The sequence below is a fragment of the Littorina saxatilis genome, linkage group LG15 (assembly GCF_037325665.1).
Source record: "Littorina saxatilis isolate snail1 linkage group LG15, US_GU_Lsax_2.0, whole genome shotgun sequence".
NCBI classification, from domain to species: Eukaryota; Metazoa; Mollusca; class Gastropoda; order Littorinimorpha; family Littorinidae; genus Littorina; species Littorina saxatilis.
Window position 1 is genome coordinate 17773522 of NC_090259.1, and position 22584 is coordinate 17796105.

Genomic DNA, 22584 nt, shown 5'->3' on the forward strand with positions numbered 1-22584 from the left:
TCACTGCTTGCTGTGCACGCGTGCACTCTCATTGTGCGAGTGTTTGTGTGTTATTTAGATGTATATTATGCTAGCTTAAACGCCCTTTGGGCCTAAAGCCGAATAAAGCCTTGAAACTTTGAAACCTTGTTAAATCATTAGCTTATGATTACGGATATTCCAAGGCTTTTACATACATGATAAACTTGCTTTTGTTTGAACGCTTACGGCTAGAGGACATCCTGGCTGCCTAAAGAATTTTGTGTCAAAGGTAATGAATAAAAAATGCATAAAAAACAAGCAAGACCTGAAAGTAAGTAAAGTTCAAATAAAAACCCATCGAAGATGTTTCACAGCATCACTCATCCTTGATTTTTGTCTCTTGTGTCTCTTGGCTGTCCCTTTAAAATACCGATAGTTCAAAATAATTCAGTTTTTGTGGATGTTTCGTTTTGCCCTGAAATAAACGTTCCAACATTTTTTCCCTGTTATTTTCTCATTATTGTTCGTTAACTTTTAAGACAACTTGGTCGACGTACTAGGAAACGTTTCGTTATGTGTATGGTAAACGTTGCAATAACAAACCATTCTTGTTTGCTTTTTTATCCATGATTTTTTTTAACGTTAACAGTCTATTTGTTTCGGATTAAGAATAAAGGTTCTTCTGAAATCTTACCTGTTGTATCCGAGCTGTCTGCAGACAACGCCAGCGGCACTGTCGTCAAAGTTGAGATCGCACACCGTTCCCCAGAACCCTTGGTACAACACCTCTACCCTGCCTGAGTCGTTACCACCTCCGTTCGTCAGTTTTACTTGAAGGTCGAGTTCACCAGCTACAAGATAGATGTAAGATATATTTTGATATCACACTTTCAGCGAGATGAAAAGCGACCAATTATTGGGAAGAAAAAAACCCAGTTCCTAGAACCCTTGGTACTACACCTCCACCCTGCCGGAGTCGTTTCCGCCACCGTTTGTCAGTTACACCTGAAGGTCGAGCTCACCGGCTGCGAAAGCGAGAATATAATTTGATATCACACCCTGTGAAAGAAAGAAATTAATTACTCAAAGTCCATCCGGGCTGTTGGTTTTTGGTATGTGTCCAAGTGAAGGGCAGGACGGAATGTATGTTCATATACTCAAAGAAAGACAAAAAAAGAAGCAAACGACAGGAAAGATTACAAAAGAACTTGAAGACAGACAGACAAGAAGCAGGGAAGACGAATGACGAAAGACACACTCACGGTCTGTGCAACGAACTCCAACGTCTTCATTGTGATCACATGTGTGTTCAGCTCAGGCTTTGAAATAGCACCAGACAATGGTGCTTCCCAAGAACAGAGATGAGTTATATACTTAAAGAAAATGTGTCAAGCATTTGACTTATATACCTAAAGACAGAAAAGAAGCAAAGAACGATAAAAAAAAAACCACTCACGGTTTGTGCAACGAACTCCTACGTCTTCTCCGTGATCGCAGTCGTGTTCCCCCCAGCCTTTAAATGGACAGCTGGCGAGTGAGCTTTCTCTGCCCGAACAAGCCAGGTCGTCCATCCAGATAGGCCCCCGACCTGCACCCACTCGGGTCAGCACCGTCCCTCCACTGACAGGAATAAAGTAGCAATTTAGTTTATGATTAAACACACACGCACGCTCACACATACACACACACACACACACGTGCGCACCTAACACACACACACACACACCCACACACACCCCCACACACACCCACCCCCCCTCCGATGATGATGATGCCTCTAGTAGATATCCATTTTCTAATGATTTCTCGTACCTGAGACCGAGCGTTGTACAGACGACGCTGGCATCTCTGGAATCAAAGGAATCGTCGCAGACCGTCCCCCAGTAGTTGTTGTAGCGCACCTCCACCCTCCCTTCATACTGGGATGCTCCGCCCACAAGACGCACAGCGATTGGTGGAGGGCTGGTCGTAGCTGCACGTGCATGTTCAGGACAATCAATCATTACAGAATGCAGAATCTGTAATCGCCCACGTTTGGGAATTTGCCTTGACATTCTCTCCAGCCAAGCTCACCCAACACACACTTCAGTCTCTAAAAACTGATCAACGACATCAATTTGAATACGATAGTGGAACTTACTGTTGTAACCAAGTACGCGACACACTCAAATCACCTTTTTGGAGGCAAAGCCAGTCAGACAGGTGAGTTTGGGCTAAGTTAATAGCCTTATAAAAAATCTGCTGTGTGTCTGTGAGCATCATCATCATCATCATCATCATCATCATCATCATCATCATCATCATCATCATCATCATCATCATCATCATCATCATCATCATCATCATCATCAAAATTCCAAAACTAGATAGACTGCTTACGTTCCAAAATTGAGCATAAAAACCATGAATGGTAAGTTATTGGAACGTGTAATTTATGACAAAGTAAAATCCGCCTCCTCCTCCTCCACGCCCTCCTCCTACTCCTCCTCCTCCTCATATTCATCATCATCATCATCGCCGTCGTCGTGGTCGTCGACGTTGTGGTCGTCGTTATTATCATCATTAGTATCATTGTTTATAGACGAACCTGGCATGCAAAATAAACCAGCGTCTTCGCCATGATCGCAGTCATTGACGCCCCATGGTTTTAGCGTACAGTCAGCCAATCCCTGCTCAGTACCGTTGCACGTGACATCGTCCAGCCATATGCTTCCGTTTCCCGGTCCGTAGAAAGCATTGGCCATGGGAATGGCCACGTACCTGAACAGGAAAAACAACAACAGAAAGTTAGTTTTTGGACGACATAAGTTTAAGATTAACATCGCTAATACTTGATACATTGATGCTAGCTTTGCCGAAAGCTGGAATTCGGGTTTAGTAACCGGGAAATCCAATATACAAAAGAAGAATGTACTCTTACGTCTTGTATGTAGGCATACGATCCTGGAAATGTCGAAGCAATCCACTTAGTCATTGATGAAATACAGCGCTTTCTGTCATGTTACCCCTCAAAATTGACACAAAACTTCTCGTATTTGCGATCAAAACATGCATCAGTAGAAATGGCATAACACAATACAATGAAAGCAAAATAGCGAAATACAACAAACGTGTTCTGGATAGATAATTGATTTGACTTTCTCCTTATATGCACAAGTTGCCAAGTTGTGCCTTTTCTAAATTTGTTATAATTTTTTAATTGGTACCTCACGTTTTTGCCAGGTCGATTTTGGGGGTACCTTTATTTTGGCGGCGGTCAAGTGACCGATTTAAATGAAATATTTGACCCGAAAAGGTTGCCAGATAGCCAAGTCGAGTGTCTTTAACGGTTAAGAAAGTTTGAACAAAATGACACGCGAATGAATGTTTTAGTTGGGGTACGCAAATGGGTGCAATCACGTTTTGCACTGTTTAGAAAGGCTCGCCGGCTATAGTATCTCTGTTTGTGTGTGTGGTCCAAATCAAAGCCTCACCCGCTGCCTTGGAAGCCCAGCTGGCGACAGGCCACAGTGGCCTCTGGCACGCCCCACCGGTCATCGCAGATGGTCCCCCATACGTTGTTATGGAGAACTTCCACCCGGCCTTGCTGGTTGTTGGTTCCGTTCACCACCCGTATCTGTAGGGCAGGGTTGGTTGCGGCTGAAGGAGAAGGGAAGGAGGGCTTGGATAATGTCTATAATGTATGCACATTAGAATATGCAAATTGGCTATGTAAATTCGAGTATAATGAAAATTGGTTTTGCACATTTGCATGTGTAAACTCGGGTATTTATGCAAATTAGTTATGTACATTTGCATATGCAAAATAGAATAAAATGGGGTACGCAGATTAAGGTATGCAGACACAACGCTTCCAAAAACTTGTGAATCTGAAAAGGTCTGTACCCTTCTGATATCCAATGTCTCTGATGATGCCAAAGTCTGAAACGTTCTGATGCGTCTGAACATTTCAAATCTCCAAATTTCTGAATCCTTTTGAAACTCAACGCTTCTGACAATTTCTAATAAAAAACATTTGTGAAAACTTTCTGAACTACACTACTCGTCATAAAAAACTGTACAGATGCGTTTGAGGGCAGACCTTTCTGATGAGGCCGTTTATCGTAAAACCAATTATATGACTGGAAAGGCCTTTTATTCCCCTAACTTATTCAGAAAACAGATTGAGTTTACATGATGTAGTGTTGATACAGTGGAACCTACAACACAGACACCCCCCAAAATCAAATTTGCAAAATCAAGGTTCCCGCGTTAAAATTGACAAAAAAATCAGAACTGCTAAAACGAAACATATTTAGCATGTCCTTAGACAAAACAATCAAATTTGCATCCAAATCAGTCAGTTTTGTTCGCATATCTTGTCTAACATGGACGCTATGGCATGCTGAACGGTGTAGGTGTCAATTCTCCCAGCAGGCATAAAAGGCAGTTTTTGTAGCCGTTTTAGCGGGTAATGAGGAAAAAAAATGGTACATTTGAGTAACTCGTTAACGCATTGTCTTCAAACTTTCAGTGATTTGTAAAGTCACAAATCTGTTATGTTTTGTATGACGAGTAGTGAAGATCCAACTCACTTGGGCCGCAGGAGATTCCGACATCCTCCCCGTGGGCACAGTTGCTGGTTCCCAGAGGTTGGTGCCTGCAGTCGTCCAGACTTGTCTCGTTACCAAGGCAACGTACGTCATCCATCCAGATGATACCGGTTCCGGCCGGGTAGGTGCCCTTCGGGAACACCCTGGGTACCGCGCTGCATAGAGATAGGTAGACAGTAGAGAGTGCGGAGGAAGTGGAAAGTACTTTGATTGATTTGTGTTACTGTTAGTGCTATTTGTTAAATTCTGCCGAAAAAGTTAAATTAACTTCGCGGTCAAAACAATATGATTACATAATATTCCAATTGAAGAAAATGTAAAATCAAATCCAAGCTTCGAATTCTTCCGGTGAAAACGGTTTGGTTTAGCATCTTAGATCTGCCAAGATCTGACACGTTAAGCCAAATAGTTGGGGTTTTTTTTATGGGAAGGAGTGCCTATACACTTTATACTTACCAGGGGATGACATTTAAACAAAAAGAGAAACACAACAGCTTGTAACCAGGTTGGGTACATTCTCAGTTAATATTTCGACAGCTTGTCGCTGCCTTCTTCAGGGTGGTAAAAAAGTAAAGAATCTGAATTACTTGGGGATGCTGAGCATAGCACAAGCCACTTTGGCGTCCCGGGCGTTGAAACCATCGTCGCAGACGGTGCCCCACTGGTTGTTGTAGAAGACCTCTAGTCGACCTTGTTTGTTCGAGGAGCCTCCTGACAGGCGGGCCTTCATTCCGGCGCTGGAGATCGATGCTGTGAAGAGCACACACATTGGCTGAGCGAAACTTGGGTGTGGCGATGTCATGGGTTAAACAGACAATGATTGGCTGAGCGAAACTTGGGTGTGGTGATGGCATGGTATAAACAGACAACGATTGGATTGGCTTAGCGAAAAAGGGCGTGCTAATGATAGGGGTAAAAGTGTCCGTGATTGGCCGAGGATACCATGGCGTGGTTAAATCAAGACTGCGAAAAACACGGGCGTAGACAATTTTTAAATTGCAGATGGAGATACCTGTTGTTATACGGCATCGGAATGCTTCGATAGACAGCTGACGACTAAGAAGGTCGATGAACAGGTCTATTTTACATAATGACTTGTTAAATGACATGAGGCTATATATATAGATTCACAATTTGGTACGCTGAACATTGTCAAAAAAACAATGAACATCCTTTTGCATTGAAGCCGTCGGACATATAGGTGGTCATTCTTTCAAATTCGATATTTTCTCTTCGAACTTTCTCTCAATACTCAACAACTCCCATCTTAACTGCAATTATAAAAGTATCCATAAAGTAATCATGTTCTCATGCATAACAAAAAGACTTCCCGATAAGATTGTTCACTTCTCAACACATGCATTTGGTCAAAGTCATCGAGAACCTATTTTGGGAAAAGTATTCAAAACAACGTGTGCAATTGACCTTTGAGCAAGTTTTCCCTGATGTCAAATATCCTCAACTTTATTTTCACCCCTGCACGTCATTCCGGCCCTACAACTAACCATCAGTAGAGAAGACCCCACAGCTGTTCCCAGGGTTTCATTTCTGAGTGTTTAGCTATAGGCAGGCTAGGCTATTTTTAGCACCCATCTTTCCCCCACAGCAGAGATAACACAGTGCCAGCCACTGATAAATCCCATCTCCCGGTATAGCTCGTAAGCATTTGGATATAACAAGCTAGCGACCTTAACTGTGTGCTGGCTGCAGCTGTTGCTAGCCAAAAGATCCTTCCCTAACTAAAATGCAAGCCAGGAACAGCTGTGGTACCCCCTCCCGTCCCCTCCCCCCACTGGTAAATCCCATCTCCCGGTATAGCTCGTATGCATTTGGATATAACAAGCTAGCGACCTTAACTGTGTGCTGGCTGCAGCTGTTGCTAGCCAAAAGATCCTTCCCTAACTAAAATGCAAGCCAGGAACAGCTGTGGTACCCCCCTTCCGTCCCCTCCCCCAACGTCTTCCGCCTGCAGCTATCCGTGTACGCCCCCCCCTCGCTCTTCGACACACACACATCCACAACTTACGCCCCCCACCCCCACCCCCCCCCCCCCGCCTTCGACACACACACATCCACAACTTACTGTCACTGCAGATGACCCCCACGTCCTCCGAGTGCTGACAGTTGTTGGTGCCCACTGGGGAGTGGTAGCAGTCCATGATGGAACTCTCGTTGCCCGTGCAACGGACATTGTCCAGCAAGATTCGACCTTGACCCGGGCCATAGCTACCCGCTGTTACTGCAACGGCTGCCCGTCTGTCATTTTTGAGGGAGAGAAAAAGTGAAGTTCAGATGCTGTGCTTGCGGGATTCACGGCACAAATTTGGCATTTTGAAACTTTAAAAAATCAATTGGTTGACAAATGAATTAATAAATAAACAGACTGACTGACAGACATGCATACAGACATGCAAACAGACATGGAAACAGACAGGCAAACAGACATGCAAACAGACAGGCAAACAGACAGGCAAACAGACAGACAGACAGACAAACTGACTGACTGACTTACTTAGTGACTGGCAGACAGACGGACAGACAGACTTCTTCTTCTTCAAGTTAGTGAAGAAATCCCTGTACAAGGCAACTATTCAGGGATTTCCTCACGGACAGACAGACAGACAGATAGACAGACAGATGAATACATAAATCAATAACAACTAATCATCCCTTCACTACTCTTGAATCCTCTCAAAGATCAAGACATAAAACAAAATGATTCATAATTAATATAAATTATTAAATAAATTATTTTCCTTTTTCTTTTTGTATTTAGTCAAGTTTTGATTAAATGTTTTAACATAGAGGGGGAATCGAGACGAGGGTCGTGGTGTATGTGTGTGTGTGTGTGTGTGTGTTGTGTGTGTGTGTGTGTGTGTGTGTGTGTGTGTGTGTGTGTGTGTGTGTGTGTGTCTGTGTGTCTGTGCATGTGTGTGTGTAGAGCGATTCAGAGTAAACTACTGCACCGATCTTTATGAAATTTGACATGAGAGTTCCTGGGTATGATATCCTCAGATTTTTTTGTCATTTTTTGGATAAATGTCTTTGATGACGTCATATTCGGCTTTTTGTAAAAGTTGAGGCGGCACTGTCACACCCTCATTTTTCAATCAAATTGATTAAAATTTTGGCAAAGCAATCTTCGACGAAGGCCGGACTTCGGTATTGCATTTCAGCTTGGTGGCTTAAAAATTAATTAATGACTTTGATCATTAAAAATCTGAAAATTGTAATTAAAATTATTTTTTTTATAAAACGATCCAAAATTACGTTCACCTTATTCTTCATTATTTTCTGATTCCAAAAACATATAAATATGTTATATTTGGATTAAAAACAAGCTCTGAAAATTAAAAATATAAAAATTATGATTAAAATGAAATTTCCGAAATCGATTTAAAAACAATTCTATCTATTCCTTGTCAAATGCTGATTCCAAAAACATATAGATATGATATGTTTTGATTAAAAACACGCTCAGAAAGTTAAAACGAAGAGAGGTACAGAAAAGTGTGCTATGCAGCACAGCGAAACCACTACCGCGCTAAACAGGCTCGTCAGTTTCACTGCGTTTTGCACGACCGGCGGACTACGGTCATTGTGAAAAAATGCAGTGCGTTCAGTTTCATTCTGTGTGTTCCACAGCTTGACTAAATGTAGTAATTTCGCCTTACGCGACTTGTTCTTTTTTTACTTACGATGGAAAGTGCAGTTGGCGACAGACCACCTTGGCGGCGTTGGCGTCAAAGTTATCATCGCACACGGTACCCCAGTCTCTCCCCACCCGTATTTCAACCCGACCGCTGTCAAAGCGACGTCTGTTGACACCGGCCAGCCGAAGTTGGACCGATTCTGAAAACAGTATGTGCATAGTAAGTGAGGCTTATTTGACCCGATTTTTTTTGTGATTAAAAAACCGATGAAATATGGACGAGGTAAAGTCCACGGATTTCACATTTGTACGTGTGAATAGTCTTAGAGACATGTGAACAGACAGCACAGGACAAATATAACTGCAATCAGCCGAAACATCATTTTCTACAACAACAACAACAACAACAACAACAACAACAACAACAACAACAACACTACCACCACCAACAACAACAATAACAACAACAACTAGTACTGCTGCAACGACAACAGACCAGAGACTACACGCAGCTGTGACCTTTGCAATAGAAACTGCAACTCCAGGATTGGCCATAACCGACGCCGCTCCAGCCGAGCAGGATGTTCCACCCGTTGTCAACCCTCAACGATTAAGGTCTCCATGACTACGTCTACGACAACGAAATCGACTACAAGTAGAGCTCAAATGTAATTGCAGTCACCCATACCATCGTTTTTTACAACTACTAAGTACTACTACTACCACTTTCTCATCCTCCTCTTCTTCTTCCTCCTCCTCTTCTTATTACTATTTTTTTTACTACTACTACTACAACTACTTCTACTACTACTACAACCTCCTCTTCCTCCTCCTCCTAGATCCTCCTCCTTCAACCACTACTACTCCTACTTCTACCACTACTACTCCTACTACTACCACTACTATTACTACTACAAACCCCTCTTCCTCCTCCTCATCCTCCTCCGCCTTCAACCACTACTACTACTACTACTACTACTACTACCACTACCACCACCACTACTACTACTATTACTACCACTACCACTCCTACTACTACTACCACTACCTCTACTACTACTACTACTGCTACTACTACCACTACGACAACCGCCCTGATATGGCCCTTCGTGGTCGGCTGGGCGTTAAGCAAACAAACAAACAAACCACTACGACAACGAAGACTACTGGTTCAACTCACGAGGGCTGCACTGCAGTCCGATGTCCTCGCTGTGTTTGCAGTTGGTGTTGTAGAAACCCTTGTTACCGCACTGAGCCAAGTTTTTCTCGGTGCCCGTACACTGAAGGTCGTCCAGCAGTATGGTGCCCGTGCCCGGTCCGTATATTGAGCTGCTGACGGCTAGGGCACTAGGGCTGACAAAGACAAAGACAAAACAAAAACCAACACTTTAATGATATACGATACCGAGACATGCACAGACTGGCGGAGACCTATTGAGTAATGTTCAACTGATGATATGACAAAAAAGTCACCCAGAAAAAATTCCATTCTCGATGTGTCTGTCATTGTCTCTGGAAACATACATAAACAGTGACAGAACTTTTACATGACACCATTACTCGCATTGTGGCCTCTTCTCGAACGTTTTTGTCGATTTAGAAGAGAGGGTAAAGAAAAAACATAATCGTTGTCGTGTCTTGTTAATAGACCTTCTTCTTCTTCTTCTTCTGCGTTCGTGGGCTGAAACTCCCACGTACACTCCTGTTTTTTGCACGAGTGGAATTTTACGTGTATGACCGTTTTTTATCCCGCCATTTAGGCAGCCATACGCCGTTTTCGGAGGAAGCATGCAGGGTATTTTTGTGTTTCTATAACCCACCGAACTCTGACATGGATTACAGGATCTTTTTCGTGCGCACTTGGTCTTGTGGTTGCGTGTACACACGGGGGTGTTCGGACACCGAGGAGAGTCTGCACACAAAGTTGACTCTGAGAAATAAATCTCTCGCCGAACGTGGGGACGAACTCACGCTGACAGCGGCCAACTGGATACAAATCCAGCGCGCTACCGACTGAGCTACATCCCCGCCCCTGTTAATAGACCAATATATATGTATATATCCAATCATCGCTCCCCCCCCCTCTTGATAAAACACGTGGCCTAGCTCAAGTTAAGTTTGCCGAACAGGACCAGTGGGGTGAAAGTAGCACGTTTTCGTCACTTCTTGAAGCCTCATCAGTGGGATTACACCATGTGCCATGCCATCTCATTTTGGCTTCCGTAGACCTGTCCACTCATCGCTCTCCCCTTGGGAGACAACCACATGGCCAAGCTATAGTGAAGTTGCCTAAACAGCGTCTTTTCGACAAATAATACATAGCGTATAAAACACCAGTTGTAAAGCCCAGCACACGACAGACTTACCGCAGTTAACTCGCTGGAGAAATACTGTTCAGCTTCCATGTACTTCACATTTTTAAACTCTCTTTGTAAAGCCCAGAATACAACAGGCCACTAAGGCTTCAGGGTTGCCGAAACTGTCATCAAAACAACAGTCCGTTTGCTGGAACAAAACGTGTTAGCTTCCATGTACTTCACACTCTTAAACTCACTTTGTTAAACATTACATACGACAGTCCACTAGGGCCTCAGGGTTGCCGAAACTGTCGTCAAAGCCACTGTTCATTCACTTGAACAAAACTTGTAAGCTTCCATATATACGTTACATTTATAACTCACTTTGTAAAGCCCAGCATACGACACGTACGCCACCATTGCCCCAGTGTTGCCGAAGCTGTCATCAAGACCACAGTTCACTCGCTGGACAAATACTTGTTAGCTTCCATACACTTTACATTTGATTACTCACTTTGTAAAGCCCAGCATACGACAGGCCACGAGGGCCTCAGGGTTGCCGAAGCTGTCATCGCAGACCGTGCTCCACGTGCCATTGTACAGAACCTCCAGTCGCCCGTTGGATGAGGATGTACCGTTTACCAGGCGTGCCCGTAGATTTACCCCTGAAACCAAATGATTCTTCGTTATTCTCACTTTTAACGCGTATATGTTGTCATAGTTTTCTCATGAGCAGGTGTTTACCTGATTTTGCTCCCGAAGAGATGTCTCCCACGTTTTCGCTATGTCACGATGAATCTTTGTTATTCTCACTTTTGACGCTAATATGCTGCCATAGTTTTCTTACGAACCAATGTCTACCTAGTGTTGCTCCTGGAGAGATCACCATTGATCGGTGAGGACAATTAAAGAGGTTCGTTTTGTTGCCAGAGCAACTCATCTCGCCCTAGTTCATTCATCGTTATAGACTCGTTATCAACATTTTTGATGCCAATATACAGCCATAGTTAATTCTTCGCTGTACTCACTCTTGATGCCAGAACACTCCCATACTTCATATTTCTTATTCTTACTTTGGACGCTAGCTCACCGCCATAATTCACTTTTCAATATCATCACTTTTGACGCAAGTACACCATAGTTTTTACAAACCGGTGTCTTACCTGATGACGCTCCCGGACAGATGACGCCGACGTCCTCGCTATGACGACAGTCTGTGCTGCCCAGTGCGTTGTGTTGACAGTTGAAGATGTTGGTTTCATTGCCAGAGCAGCTAACCTCGTCCAAGAGAATCGTTGAGTTGCCTGCTCCGTACACTCCACTGTTGCGAGCTTGAGCGTTAATTCTGTATGTGCAGACAATCAGTCGTTTATACATGTTGAGCGGTTGTTCAGCTCATGCAGATTGTCAGTAGTAATATCATAATATGGATATGAATTTGTAAAGGAAGGAAGAAATAAGGGGGGGGGGGGGAAGAGAAAACAATGAAGGAGAAATGACAAAATAAATCAAGAAATCAATAAACAAAACATTAGCTAGCCTCTCAACCCTCGACGGAGAGGAGTCTGGAAGACAATCTGTACGCCACTCAAACTGTTCACGCAACAACTTTCCAAAGATTTCGTTTTTTGATAAAAATCCTTCAAACATCTGCCGAAATTCGGATGACATTTAGTCACTATGAACGGCACTTTTAGTCCAAACTTACGTGGGAAAACCCAGCATCCGACAAACAACGGCAGCAGCTCTGTTGTTGAAGCGGTCATCGCAGACCGTCCCCCACGGCCCCGAGTTAAAGCTGACCTCCAAGCGGCCAGCATTCGGACTTGGGCCTACCAGTCTCGCCGCCAGGTGGTCAGTGTTACCTGCAATCAATGAGAGAGAAAATGCCACTTTAGCTTATTTCAGCAATTTATTAAATTACTTCGCAAAATACGAAGCCGTATAGATTTCAGCACAATTATTCAATTACTTCGCAAAATACGAAGCCGTATAGATTTCAGCACAATTATTCAATTACTTTGCAAAATACGAAGCCGTATAGATGTCAGCACAATTATTCAATTACTTCGCAAAATATGGAGCCGTTAATATGTTATCATAGCAGTAGAGAGCAACATGAAAAATGAAAAAGGTAATGGCAGTGAAAGAAAACAAGGTTCTGGGCTTATTATACCGGCTGAGCTATGCTGCCACAGAGTAATTTTACACTACTGATATGACTAAATCGTCAAGAAAAACTTCCTCCTCGAAATGCTCTGTCATTTCTCATGGGGACATGCCTAAAAAAGGACAGAGCTGTCACATAACTCCATTATTCGCTTCTTTCATTTTGAGATAGACTGTCAAGACAAAAATCGCTTTGGTTTTTGCATTGGTTGTCCTATCTCATTCATGAACGAAACAGATAAAAGTGTTAAGTTTTAGCTCTGTCCTTTCTTGTGCATGTCTCCAGGAAACAATGACAGAGAGGAAGTTTGTCGCGGTGTCTTAATCATATCTGCAGTGTAAATTTACTCATGCGGCCATTGCCATGCTGTGCATAGGTCGGTATCGTATTTGTTTAAACAAGAGCCGAATGCACTTACTCGGGCAGTACACGCCAGCGTCTTCCGTATGGTCGCAGTTGGTAATACCGAAACCGGAATGGCGACAGAAAGCGATGTTGGTCTCTGTACCGGTACAGGACAGGTCGTCAATCCAAATGGGTCCGGACCCTTGCCCGAATGAGGCCACTCCGGTTGCCACAGCGTTGGTGCTGAAATGGCCAAACAGTTAAATCATGTTAAAAAAAAAAATCCTGGTAATTAAAAGTCCTTTTCTTGAATTTGTTTCTGTCTGTCTGTTTTTCTGTCTTCATTTCGGTCTTCATTTCTGTCTATCTTTCTTTCTTTCTTTCGTTCGTTTGTTTGTCCGTTCTTACGCTCGCCGTTTTCACATTTAGTCAAGTTTTGACTAAATGCTTTAACATAGAGGGGGGAATCGAGACGAGGGTCGTGGTGTATGTGTGTCTGTCTGTCTGTCTGTCTGTGTGTGTGTGTAGAGCGATTCAGACTAAACTACTGGACCGATCTTTATGAAATTTGACATGAAAGTTCCTGGGTATGATATCCTCAGACTTTTTTTCATTTTTTTGATAAATGTCTTTGATGACGTCATATCCGGCTTTTCGTGAAAGTTGAGGCGGCACTGTCATGCTCTCATTTTTCAACCAAATTGGTTGAAATTTTGGTCAAGCAATCTCCGACGAAGCCCGGACTTCGGTATTGCATTTCAGCTTGGTGGCTTAAAAATTGATTATTGACTTTGGTCATTAAAAATCTGAAAATTGTAAAAAAAATTTTTTTTTATAAAACGATCCAAATTTACGTTCATCTTATTCTCCATCATTTTCTGATTCCAAAAACATATAAATATGTTATATTTGGATTAAAAACAAGCTCTGAAAATTAAAAATATAAAAATTATGATCAAAATTAAATTTTCGAAATCAATTTAAAAACACTTTCATCTTATTTCTTGTCGGTTCCTGATTCCAAAAACATATAGATATGATATGTTTGGATTGAAAACACGCTCAGAAAGTTAAAACGAAGAGAGGTACAGAAAAGCGTGCTATCCTTCTCAGCGCAACTACTACCCCGCTCTTCTTGTCAATTTCACTGCCTTTGCCATGAGCGGTGGACTGACGATGCTACGAGTATACGGTCTTGCTGCGTTGCATTGCGTTCAGTTTCATTCTGTGAGTTCGACAGCTACTTGGCTAAATGTTGTATTTTCGCCTTACGCGACTTGTTTCTTTCTCTCTTCTTTTCTTTATTTTTTTAAATGTTTTCCTTTTGTTTGTTTCTTTCTTTCTTTCATTCTTTTTTTCTTTTTTTCTTTCTTTCATTTTTATATTTAGTCAAGTTTTGACTAAATGTTTTAACATAGAGGGGGGAATCGAGACGAGGGTCGTGGTGTATGTGTGTCTGTCTGTCTGTCTGTGTGTGTAGAGCGATTCAGACTAAACTACTGGGCCGATCTTTATGAAATTTGACATGAGAGTTCCTGGGTATGATATCCTCGGACGTTTTTTTCATTTTTTCGATATATACCTTTGATGACGTCATATCCGGCTTTTTGTAAAAGTTGAGGCGGCACTGTCACACCCTCATTTTTCAATCAACGAAGCCTTTTGCACTAGCGGCGGACTACGTTCAGTTTCATTCTGTGAGTTCCACAGCTTGACTAAATGTAGTAATTTCGCCTTACGCGACTTGTTTTCCCTTTCTTTCGTTCTTTTTTTCTTTCTTTCTTTCTTTCTTTCTTTCTTTCTTTCTTTCTTTCTTTCTTTCTTTCTTTCTTTATATTTAAAAAAAATACCCGTCGAAGCCAGCCTGCTTGCAGATGACCGCAGCATCATTGTGGTCAAAATGGTCCTCACAGATGGTGCCCCAGGTGTTGTTATAATTCACTTCTACCCGACCAGCGTTGGCGCTTTGCCCATTGATTCTAACCTGTAGCGGGCTGAATCCTGCACAAATATAGCAATTAAAAATAACAATGAGAGGTACATGATTCAATGTGTGTGCAAGCCCTAATATTTCATCTTCAACTCCAATGTCCAATCGGTTCTACTCTACGGCTCTGAGACGTGGAGAATGACCAAGGTGACACAGCAGAAGATTCAGACTTTCATCAACACCTGTCTGAGGCGAATCTTCAAGATCAGATGGACAGACAAGATCTGCAACGAAGAGCTGTGGCAAAGGGCGGGCCAAGAGCCCGTTAACAGCCAGATTCTGGGGAGACAATGGGGCTGGATTGGACACACCCTTAGGAAACCAACATCCAGCATCACCCGCCAGGCTCTCACTTGGAACCCGCAGGGAAAAAGAAAGAGAGGGAGGCCGAGAAACAGCTGGAGGCGTGACACAGAGGCAGAACTGAAGAGGCAAGGCAACAGCTGGGCAGAAGCGAAAAGAACAGCCCAGAACAGGGTGCGATGGAAAAATGTCGTCAATGGCCTATGCTCCGCTGGGGGCAAAGGGCATAAGTAAGTAAGTAAGTAAGTAAGTAAGTAAGCACTAATATTCACCACCAATCTCCAGATAACGCTTAAAATATAGGACACCGATTGACCCCCAAAAATCGAATTCGCTTATATTTTGCTAATATTTTGCCTGTGCTATTTTCATAGTGTGTTGAAACAAGCGTGGAAAGATAGATACATCTACAGGACATATTTTATCACACAGACTTTTAAATATGATGACATGCCAAGAATCATAGCAATGAGGGTATTAAGATGGGGTATCTAACCGATTACCCACTTGACGGGAGGCGCCCAAATCTTCGTTGTGGTTGCAGTTTGTTGGAGGTGCTGTAACGATACTGCAAAAGGCATACTCCATATTCCAAGCCAACACAGTCTGACCTTTGAGGAGGGCGGTTTATTTGATTTCACTTATCCCCTTGACAGCCCACAAAATCTTAAGTATAAGGAGGGCGTTAAAGTTGATTCCAACCACCTGCTTGACAGCCCACAAAACCTTAGCTATGATTACGGTGTCAAATGTGAGCCTACTTACCTTCTTGACGGACGACTCTCAAGTCTTCAGTGTGATTGCAGTTTGTTTGTTGGTGCTACATGTACAACGACTTTAAGAGAAGCAGTCCTCCGGCAGTCCTCCGTATTCCACGCTATGAGGAGGGAGTACAATTTGATTCCACTTATCCACTTGGTAGTCCACACAATCTTAGCTATGAGGAGGGCGTACAATTTGATTCCACTTATCCACTTGGTAGTCCACACAATCTTAGCTATGAGGAGGGCGTACAATTTGATTCCACTTATCCACTTGGTAGTCCACACAATCTTAGCTATGAGGAGGGCGTACAATTTGAATCCAATTACCCACTTGGCAGTCGATGCCCAAGTCGTCATTGTGGTTGCAGTTTGTTGGTGGTACTGTAACGACACTGCGAGAGGTCTTTCTCCATTTTCCACGCCCACAACATCTGACGTGACCTATGCGGAGGACGTTAGGCTTGCTTCCCCTTTACCCACTTTACAGTCAATGCCCAAGTCTTCATTGCGATTGCAGTTTGTTGGAGTTTGAGAGAGGTCGTCCTCCATACTCCACGCTTACAAAAGTTAAGCTGTGAGGAGGGCGTTAAAATGTGATTCTACAGCGTTACATTTGAATCCACTTACCCACTTGACAGTCGATGCCCAAGTCTTCGTTGTGGTTGCAGTTGTTGGTGGTGCTGTAGCGACACTGTGCGAGACTGTCCTCTGTCCCCACACACCGGACATTGTCCAGTACAATGGGCAGCGTCGCTCCTGTCCCGCTCGCTGGTGCAACTTTGGTGATGATGGCGTGAGTGCTGTTAAAGATTCAAGGGTGGTATGTTTAGTGTTGTTATTGGAGAATCGTTTATGTTTCATTTATGATTTTTTTTCCAGTTTGTTTTACATACTCTTCGTTTTACGTGTATTATTGCGATTTATTATTTTTTTTATTATTTTCATTGTTTTCCTTTTTATTATCATTGGGTTTTAGTTTTTACGCGTCATTTTCACCAAGCCTTAGACTTTGTTCTGTTTAACTTAAACGTTAGGTACTGTCTGTCCTCTTTTTTTTGCTGAATTTCCTCTTTCTTTTTCTGTAATCTTTCCTATTATCTTTAAACTTTGTTTTGTTTTGGTGACGAAGATCTTGTGTCGAAACCGGTCCATGTTCGCGTTTATGTTTGATTGTCAATGTTTTTGGTAAGTACATTATTGTATTGTTATATTGTTCTAGTTCTTCTCGGCTTCAGTCTCTAAGTTCCTATTCTCATTCTTTGTCAGTGAATGTGTAATTTTCGTTTGAATGATGTATGTTTTTAAAGAAAAATCATGTATTTTGTATTTATTTATCAGGGAATGTCTTTATAACTTTTTGTTGTAACCATTTATGTCATCTGTTCCTTTCAATTTTTGTCTATTTAAAATATCAGTGAATATCTTATTTTGTCAAAAAATAGACAGACAGACAGACAGACAGACAGACAGACAGACAGACAGACAGACAGACAGGCAGACAGACAAAGACAAACACAAAAACAGATAGATAGATATATAGGTAGAAAGATAGAAAGATAGATAGATAGATAGGTAGATAGATAGATAGATAGATAGATAGATAGACAGACAGACAGACAGATAAATAGAAAGATAGATAGAAAGATAGACAGATACATAAATAAACAAATAAATGATTAAATAGAAATCAAAAAGACTGTCATCGAAAGAAGAGCCTACGAACTCACGTGTTGATTCCCAGCTCCCTGCAGACGACCATAGCGAGAGCGTTGGTGGCGAAATCGTCACACACCGTACCGGAGTGCCCGTTCACAACAGCGATCAGTTTACCGCTGCTTCCGCCTCCGTCAATAGTGCTCACGATTTTGGGCGCGCTTGACGGAGCTGAGATGGAGAAAAAATGGCGTGAAAATCCTTTAGAGTTGTTGATGGGCTGAGGTCTATTTTTATATCCATGTTTTATACTTGTTTTTCCATGTAAAAGTATGTTACAATTGTTTATGGGCTATGAGGTCCATTTCTGTATCCATGTTTTATACTTCTAATTGTTGATGGGCTGAGGTCCATTTCCGTATCCACGTTGCCTACTTGTGTGTCCTTACATGACATTGTATGTGTATGGGAGGCTATGCTTCAGTTAGCTCCGTCTGTGTCATGGATTGTTTCCCTTGGCGTCTTCGAGTCCCCCCCCCCCCCCCCCCCCAACGCATACACACATCGTCAAACACACAAACACACACAAATACACTCACACACACACACACACACTCATACACACACAGCCACACACACACACACACACACACACACACACAAACACCCCCCCCCCCCCGAACTCCACCCCCCGCACACACACAACCTTTCTAATGATCCGCATCAACATTCCACACAGATGTGTCTGTGTGCAACAAGTACCTGTGCAAGTGACGGCCACGTCCTCTTGGTGATTACAGTCGTTAACTCCCCACGGCTTGAGCGTGCAGTTGAGCAAACTCTGCTCGTTTCCTTGGCAACGGACATCGTCCAGCCAGATAGGACCCCGCCCTCCTGGGTAGTGGCCCCCCACACGTCCTCTGGAGAAATATAGGATAAGATAAGATAAGAAAAGAAAAGAAAAGAAAAGAAAGGACAAGACAAAACCAGACCAGACCAGACCAGACCAGACCAGACCAGACCAGACCAGATCAGATCAGAAAAGAACAGAGATGAACAGAAATGAACTGAAATGAACAGAAAAGATGGTTGGTTATTGTCTGTCAACTTCCCTTCAACCGACATGGCTATCCGGGATCGATTCGGTAAGGTAAGCTAAGGTAAGCTAGGGTAAGCTAAGATAAGCTGTGATAAGATCAGATCAGATCAGATCAGATCAGATAGGATAAGATAAGATAAGATAAGCTAAGCTAATTTGGTCAGTTCAGATCAGATCAGATAAGATCATGCGGGTTTTTTTTTTTTTTTAATTAACGAGGGTAATTATGTTAGCAATTGCTGTTTTATGCTTTCCTGTCCTGTTCCGTTTTGTCCTGTTTTGTATTGTCCTGTTTTGTATTGTCCTGTTTTGTATTGTCCTGTTTTGTATTGTCCTGTTTTGTATTGTCCTGTTTTGTATTGTCCTGTTATGTATTGTCCTGTTATGTATTGTCCTGTTTTGTATTGTCCTGTTTTGTATTGTCCTGTTATGTCTTGTCCTGTTTTGTATTGTCCTGTTATGTATTGTCCTGTTTTGTCTTGTCCTGTTATGTCTTGTCCTGTTTTGTATTGTCCTGTTTTGTATTGTCCTGTTTTGTATTGTCCTTTTCCGTTTTGTCCTGTTTTATATTGTCCTGTTTTGTATTGCCCTGTTTTGTATTGTCCTTTTCCGTTTTGTCCTGTTTTGTATTGTCCTGTTTTATATTGTCCTGTTATGTATTGTCCTGCTTTGTATTGTCCTGTTATGTCTTGTCCTGTTATGTATTGTCCTGTTATGTCTTGTCCTGTTTTGTCTTGTCCTGTTTTGTCTTGTCCTGCTATGTATTGTCCTGTTTTGTCTTGTCCTGTTTTGTCTTGTCCTGTTTTGTATTGTCCTGTTATGTATTGTCCTGTTATGTATTGTCCTGTTTTGTCTTGTTTATTCCTGTCTCGTTTTATCTAGTCCTGTATTACCCTGTCTTTTCCCGTCCTGTCTTGTTTGATCAAGTCCTGTCCTCTTTTGTCTCACGTACCCTTGATAGCCCAGCATTTTGCAGACAACCTGTGCGCTACGACTGGTGAAGCTGTCATCACAGACCGACCCCCATTTGCCGTACACCTGAATTTCCACTCGCCCTTCGTACTTCGTCCGACCCCCGGACAAGCGGATAGGGAGATTTGTCACCGCACCACCTGAAACAGTTGCAATAATAACAATAAATAAAAAACAATGAACACTTCTCGCCAGAGGTCACGGCGATATACAATAGCATAAACACACACACACACACACACACACACACACACACACACACACACACACACACACACACACACACACACACACACACACACAATCAAACACACACACGCACTCTCTCTCTCTCTCACTCTCTCTCTCTCACATACACAAAAAAAAGACTTTCTCTCTCTCCCTGTCTCTCTCTCTGTCTCTCTCTCTGCCCCCCCCCCCCCCCCCCCCCCCCCCACTCTTTCACCCCCTCTCAATCCACTCTCCTACTCACTGGAACGAACGCAAATGACACCAGCGTCTTCCTTATGTTTACAATTGTTTGTCGTCCACGGTTTGTGATCACAGGCACTGATGGCGGGTTCTGTCCCCCTGCAAGTGACGTCATCCAGCAGGATAGGTAGCGCTGTGTTCCCCGTGCCGTTGCTGAAGTAGGCCGACGTAATGGGTACACCAACAGTACTGGAATAAACAACAAGTCGCGTGAAGCGAAATTAATACATTTGGTCAACCTGCGAACTCACAAATCCCAAAACAAAGAGATTGCCAACGTTCCAAAATTCAGAATAAAAACACCAAGAAAGGTAAGTTGTTGGATCGAACGTTTGTTGTTGACAAAACTATACGTTACATTCACAGATATGTGACCCTCCACCACGAAATGAGTCGCATGTCACATCGCGCGGTTCTGCGCTAGGCTTAATAAAAGTCCGGGGAGTGTCTGGTAACAGTGTGAGGGTCACCTTAGTCACAGGCTTATAACTCAAACCGTTTTCGCTCTTTTCTAAAACGGTTTTCACCACTGGATAGAGCATAAAAAACTCTTTAGAAAAATGTAAAAAATATGAAAATCATGCAAAGGTGACACGCGACTCATTCCGTGGTGGAGGGTCACATATGTCGACCCAGCTGTCTTTTATCTTGTGTCTTCTCCCCAAACGGCAGCACCTCTTGTGAGCTAAGTCTTTTTTTGTTTAATTAATATTTGTTTGTCTATGCACTTAAAAGACTGCTGGGTCGACATTTTTTTTTAATTTTAATTTTTTTAATATTTTTATTTTATTTTTTATTTGTGACTGCAAAGAATTGTTTTGTCAATAACAAACGTTACAACAACTTACCTTTCTTGTTTTTTTTATTCAGCATAGCATATCTATATATTTTTGGAATCAGGAAATCATAAATTGGATCGATGACTACAATTTTAATTTTGATTACAATTTTCAGGTTTTTAATGACTAACCTCATTTACATTACATAGGCCTATAGATCTATATGTTTTTGGAATCAAGAAAGGATAAGGAATGAGATGAAATCAGTTTCGATGTAAAGTTTGATAAAGATCTGTCCGGTAGGTTTCCTGGAATTGCTGTCCACTCACACACACACACACACATACATACACACACCTCTGCCCTCGTTTGGATTCTCGGTTTATGTTAAAAAAAGAAGTCACAATTGACTAAATGTTAAACTAATAGAAAGATGCATAGATGATTAAATAAATGAAGGAATGAACGATTGAATGAATAAATAATGCATTTACAAATACGTCGACACATGAGTGAATGAATGAGTGAATGAATGAATGAATGAAAGAATAAATGAGTGAATGAGAGAATGAATGAACAAATGTCAAATGAAATGAATGCATGAATAGTACATAAAATACGTAGTTGAATGAATGAATGAATAAATGCGTGGACAAACAAACAAACAAACAAACAAACAAACAAACACAAATAAATACAATCAGAGACAAAGCCCAACAAAAGACAGACTGTGCGCAAACTTTCAGGAACCAAGGACCCCCCCTTAGATCCAGCCAGCTATGGATGAATTATTCCACAATAACAAAAGCTACTAACCCAGTAAACTTGAGCTGGTTACAGACCACCTGGGCCGACTTGTCATCCCAGTGGTCATCGCAGATTGTCCCCCACTTGCCGCCATGTTGGATCTCGACTCGCCCCTCCATGTTGGAAGTCCCGCCCACCAGTCGCACCGTATCGGCAACCGCTGCGGCTGTACGAGACACATACACACAAGGTACAGAATACAGTATTTATTGAGCCAAGGTTGCTTGGTTATCACTGTGTATAGTCTGTTTAATTTAAAGCCATATGTACTCGATGACTATACACGCTAATTGCTTTACCAACAGCTGGAGACATGCTAAATTAAGTTCCCTGCAAAATATTGTGGTCTAGGACCCCTTCAATGTTGAGATATTTGAATTTTCATTTTGATCTGGATCGTCCTATTTATAGATTTGCCAACAGAGGTAGCGTTGACGCAAGGGAAATAACTCCGCGTCTTTGTTTACATCCAAAGTTTTTGAGACTCTAAAACAAGCTGTAATGCATGTATATGGTCCGCGCATGGCGACATATCGTCATTACATGGTCTTATGGTGCGTTTGACATCGATTATGGGCAAACTACACTTTGTAAACACGGGAGCGCGTATGCTATTTGAGACCGAGTTTGTTTGCTTTTTCAGTTCACATGGCAATTTCCCAGCTTAGAAATATTTACAATGAGGTCTATCCCCGTAGAAAGGAGGTTCTGAAAGACACTACATTGGGG

The 22584-nt window shown here is 42.3% G+C and overlaps 1 protein-coding gene across 2 annotated transcripts in view; it reads right to left on the minus strand.

Moving 5' to 3' along the window:
• Positions 1 to 22584, minus strand: part of LOC138948714 (scavenger receptor cysteine-rich domain-containing protein DMBT1-like) — a 100144-nt gene that overhangs the window by 63950 nt on the left and 13610 nt on the right. For both annotated transcript variants that reach the window (XM_070320320.1, XM_070320321.1), the window contains exons 5-25: positions 21865 to 22021; positions 20271 to 20458; positions 19779 to 19938; positions 18490 to 18647; positions 17802 to 17958; positions 16702 to 16874; positions 14868 to 15018; positions 13091 to 13260; positions 12211 to 12367; positions 11666 to 11847; positions 11017 to 11167; positions 9386 to 9558; positions 8252 to 8405; positions 6637 to 6809; positions 5141 to 5303; positions 4536 to 4708; positions 3435 to 3600; positions 2549 to 2721; positions 1774 to 1933; positions 1418 to 1581; positions 656 to 812 (exon numbers count right to left, since the gene is read on the minus strand). In XM_070320320.1, the coding sequence (XP_070176421.1) occupies positions 656 to 812; positions 1418 to 1581; positions 1774 to 1933; positions 2549 to 2721; positions 3435 to 3600; positions 4536 to 4708; positions 5141 to 5303; positions 6637 to 6809; positions 8252 to 8405; positions 9386 to 9558; positions 11017 to 11167; positions 11666 to 11847; positions 12211 to 12367; positions 13091 to 13260; positions 14868 to 15018; positions 16702 to 16874; positions 17802 to 17958; positions 18490 to 18647; positions 19779 to 19938; positions 20271 to 20458; positions 21865 to 22021 (3460 nt within the window). The remainder of the gene's footprint in view (positions 1 to 655; positions 813 to 1417; positions 1582 to 1773; positions 1934 to 2548; positions 2722 to 3434; positions 3601 to 4535; positions 4709 to 5140; positions 5304 to 6636; positions 6810 to 8251; positions 8406 to 9385; positions 9559 to 11016; positions 11168 to 11665; positions 11848 to 12210; positions 12368 to 13090; positions 13261 to 14867; positions 15019 to 16701; positions 16875 to 17801; positions 17959 to 18489; positions 18648 to 19778; positions 19939 to 20270; positions 20459 to 21864; positions 22022 to 22584) is intronic.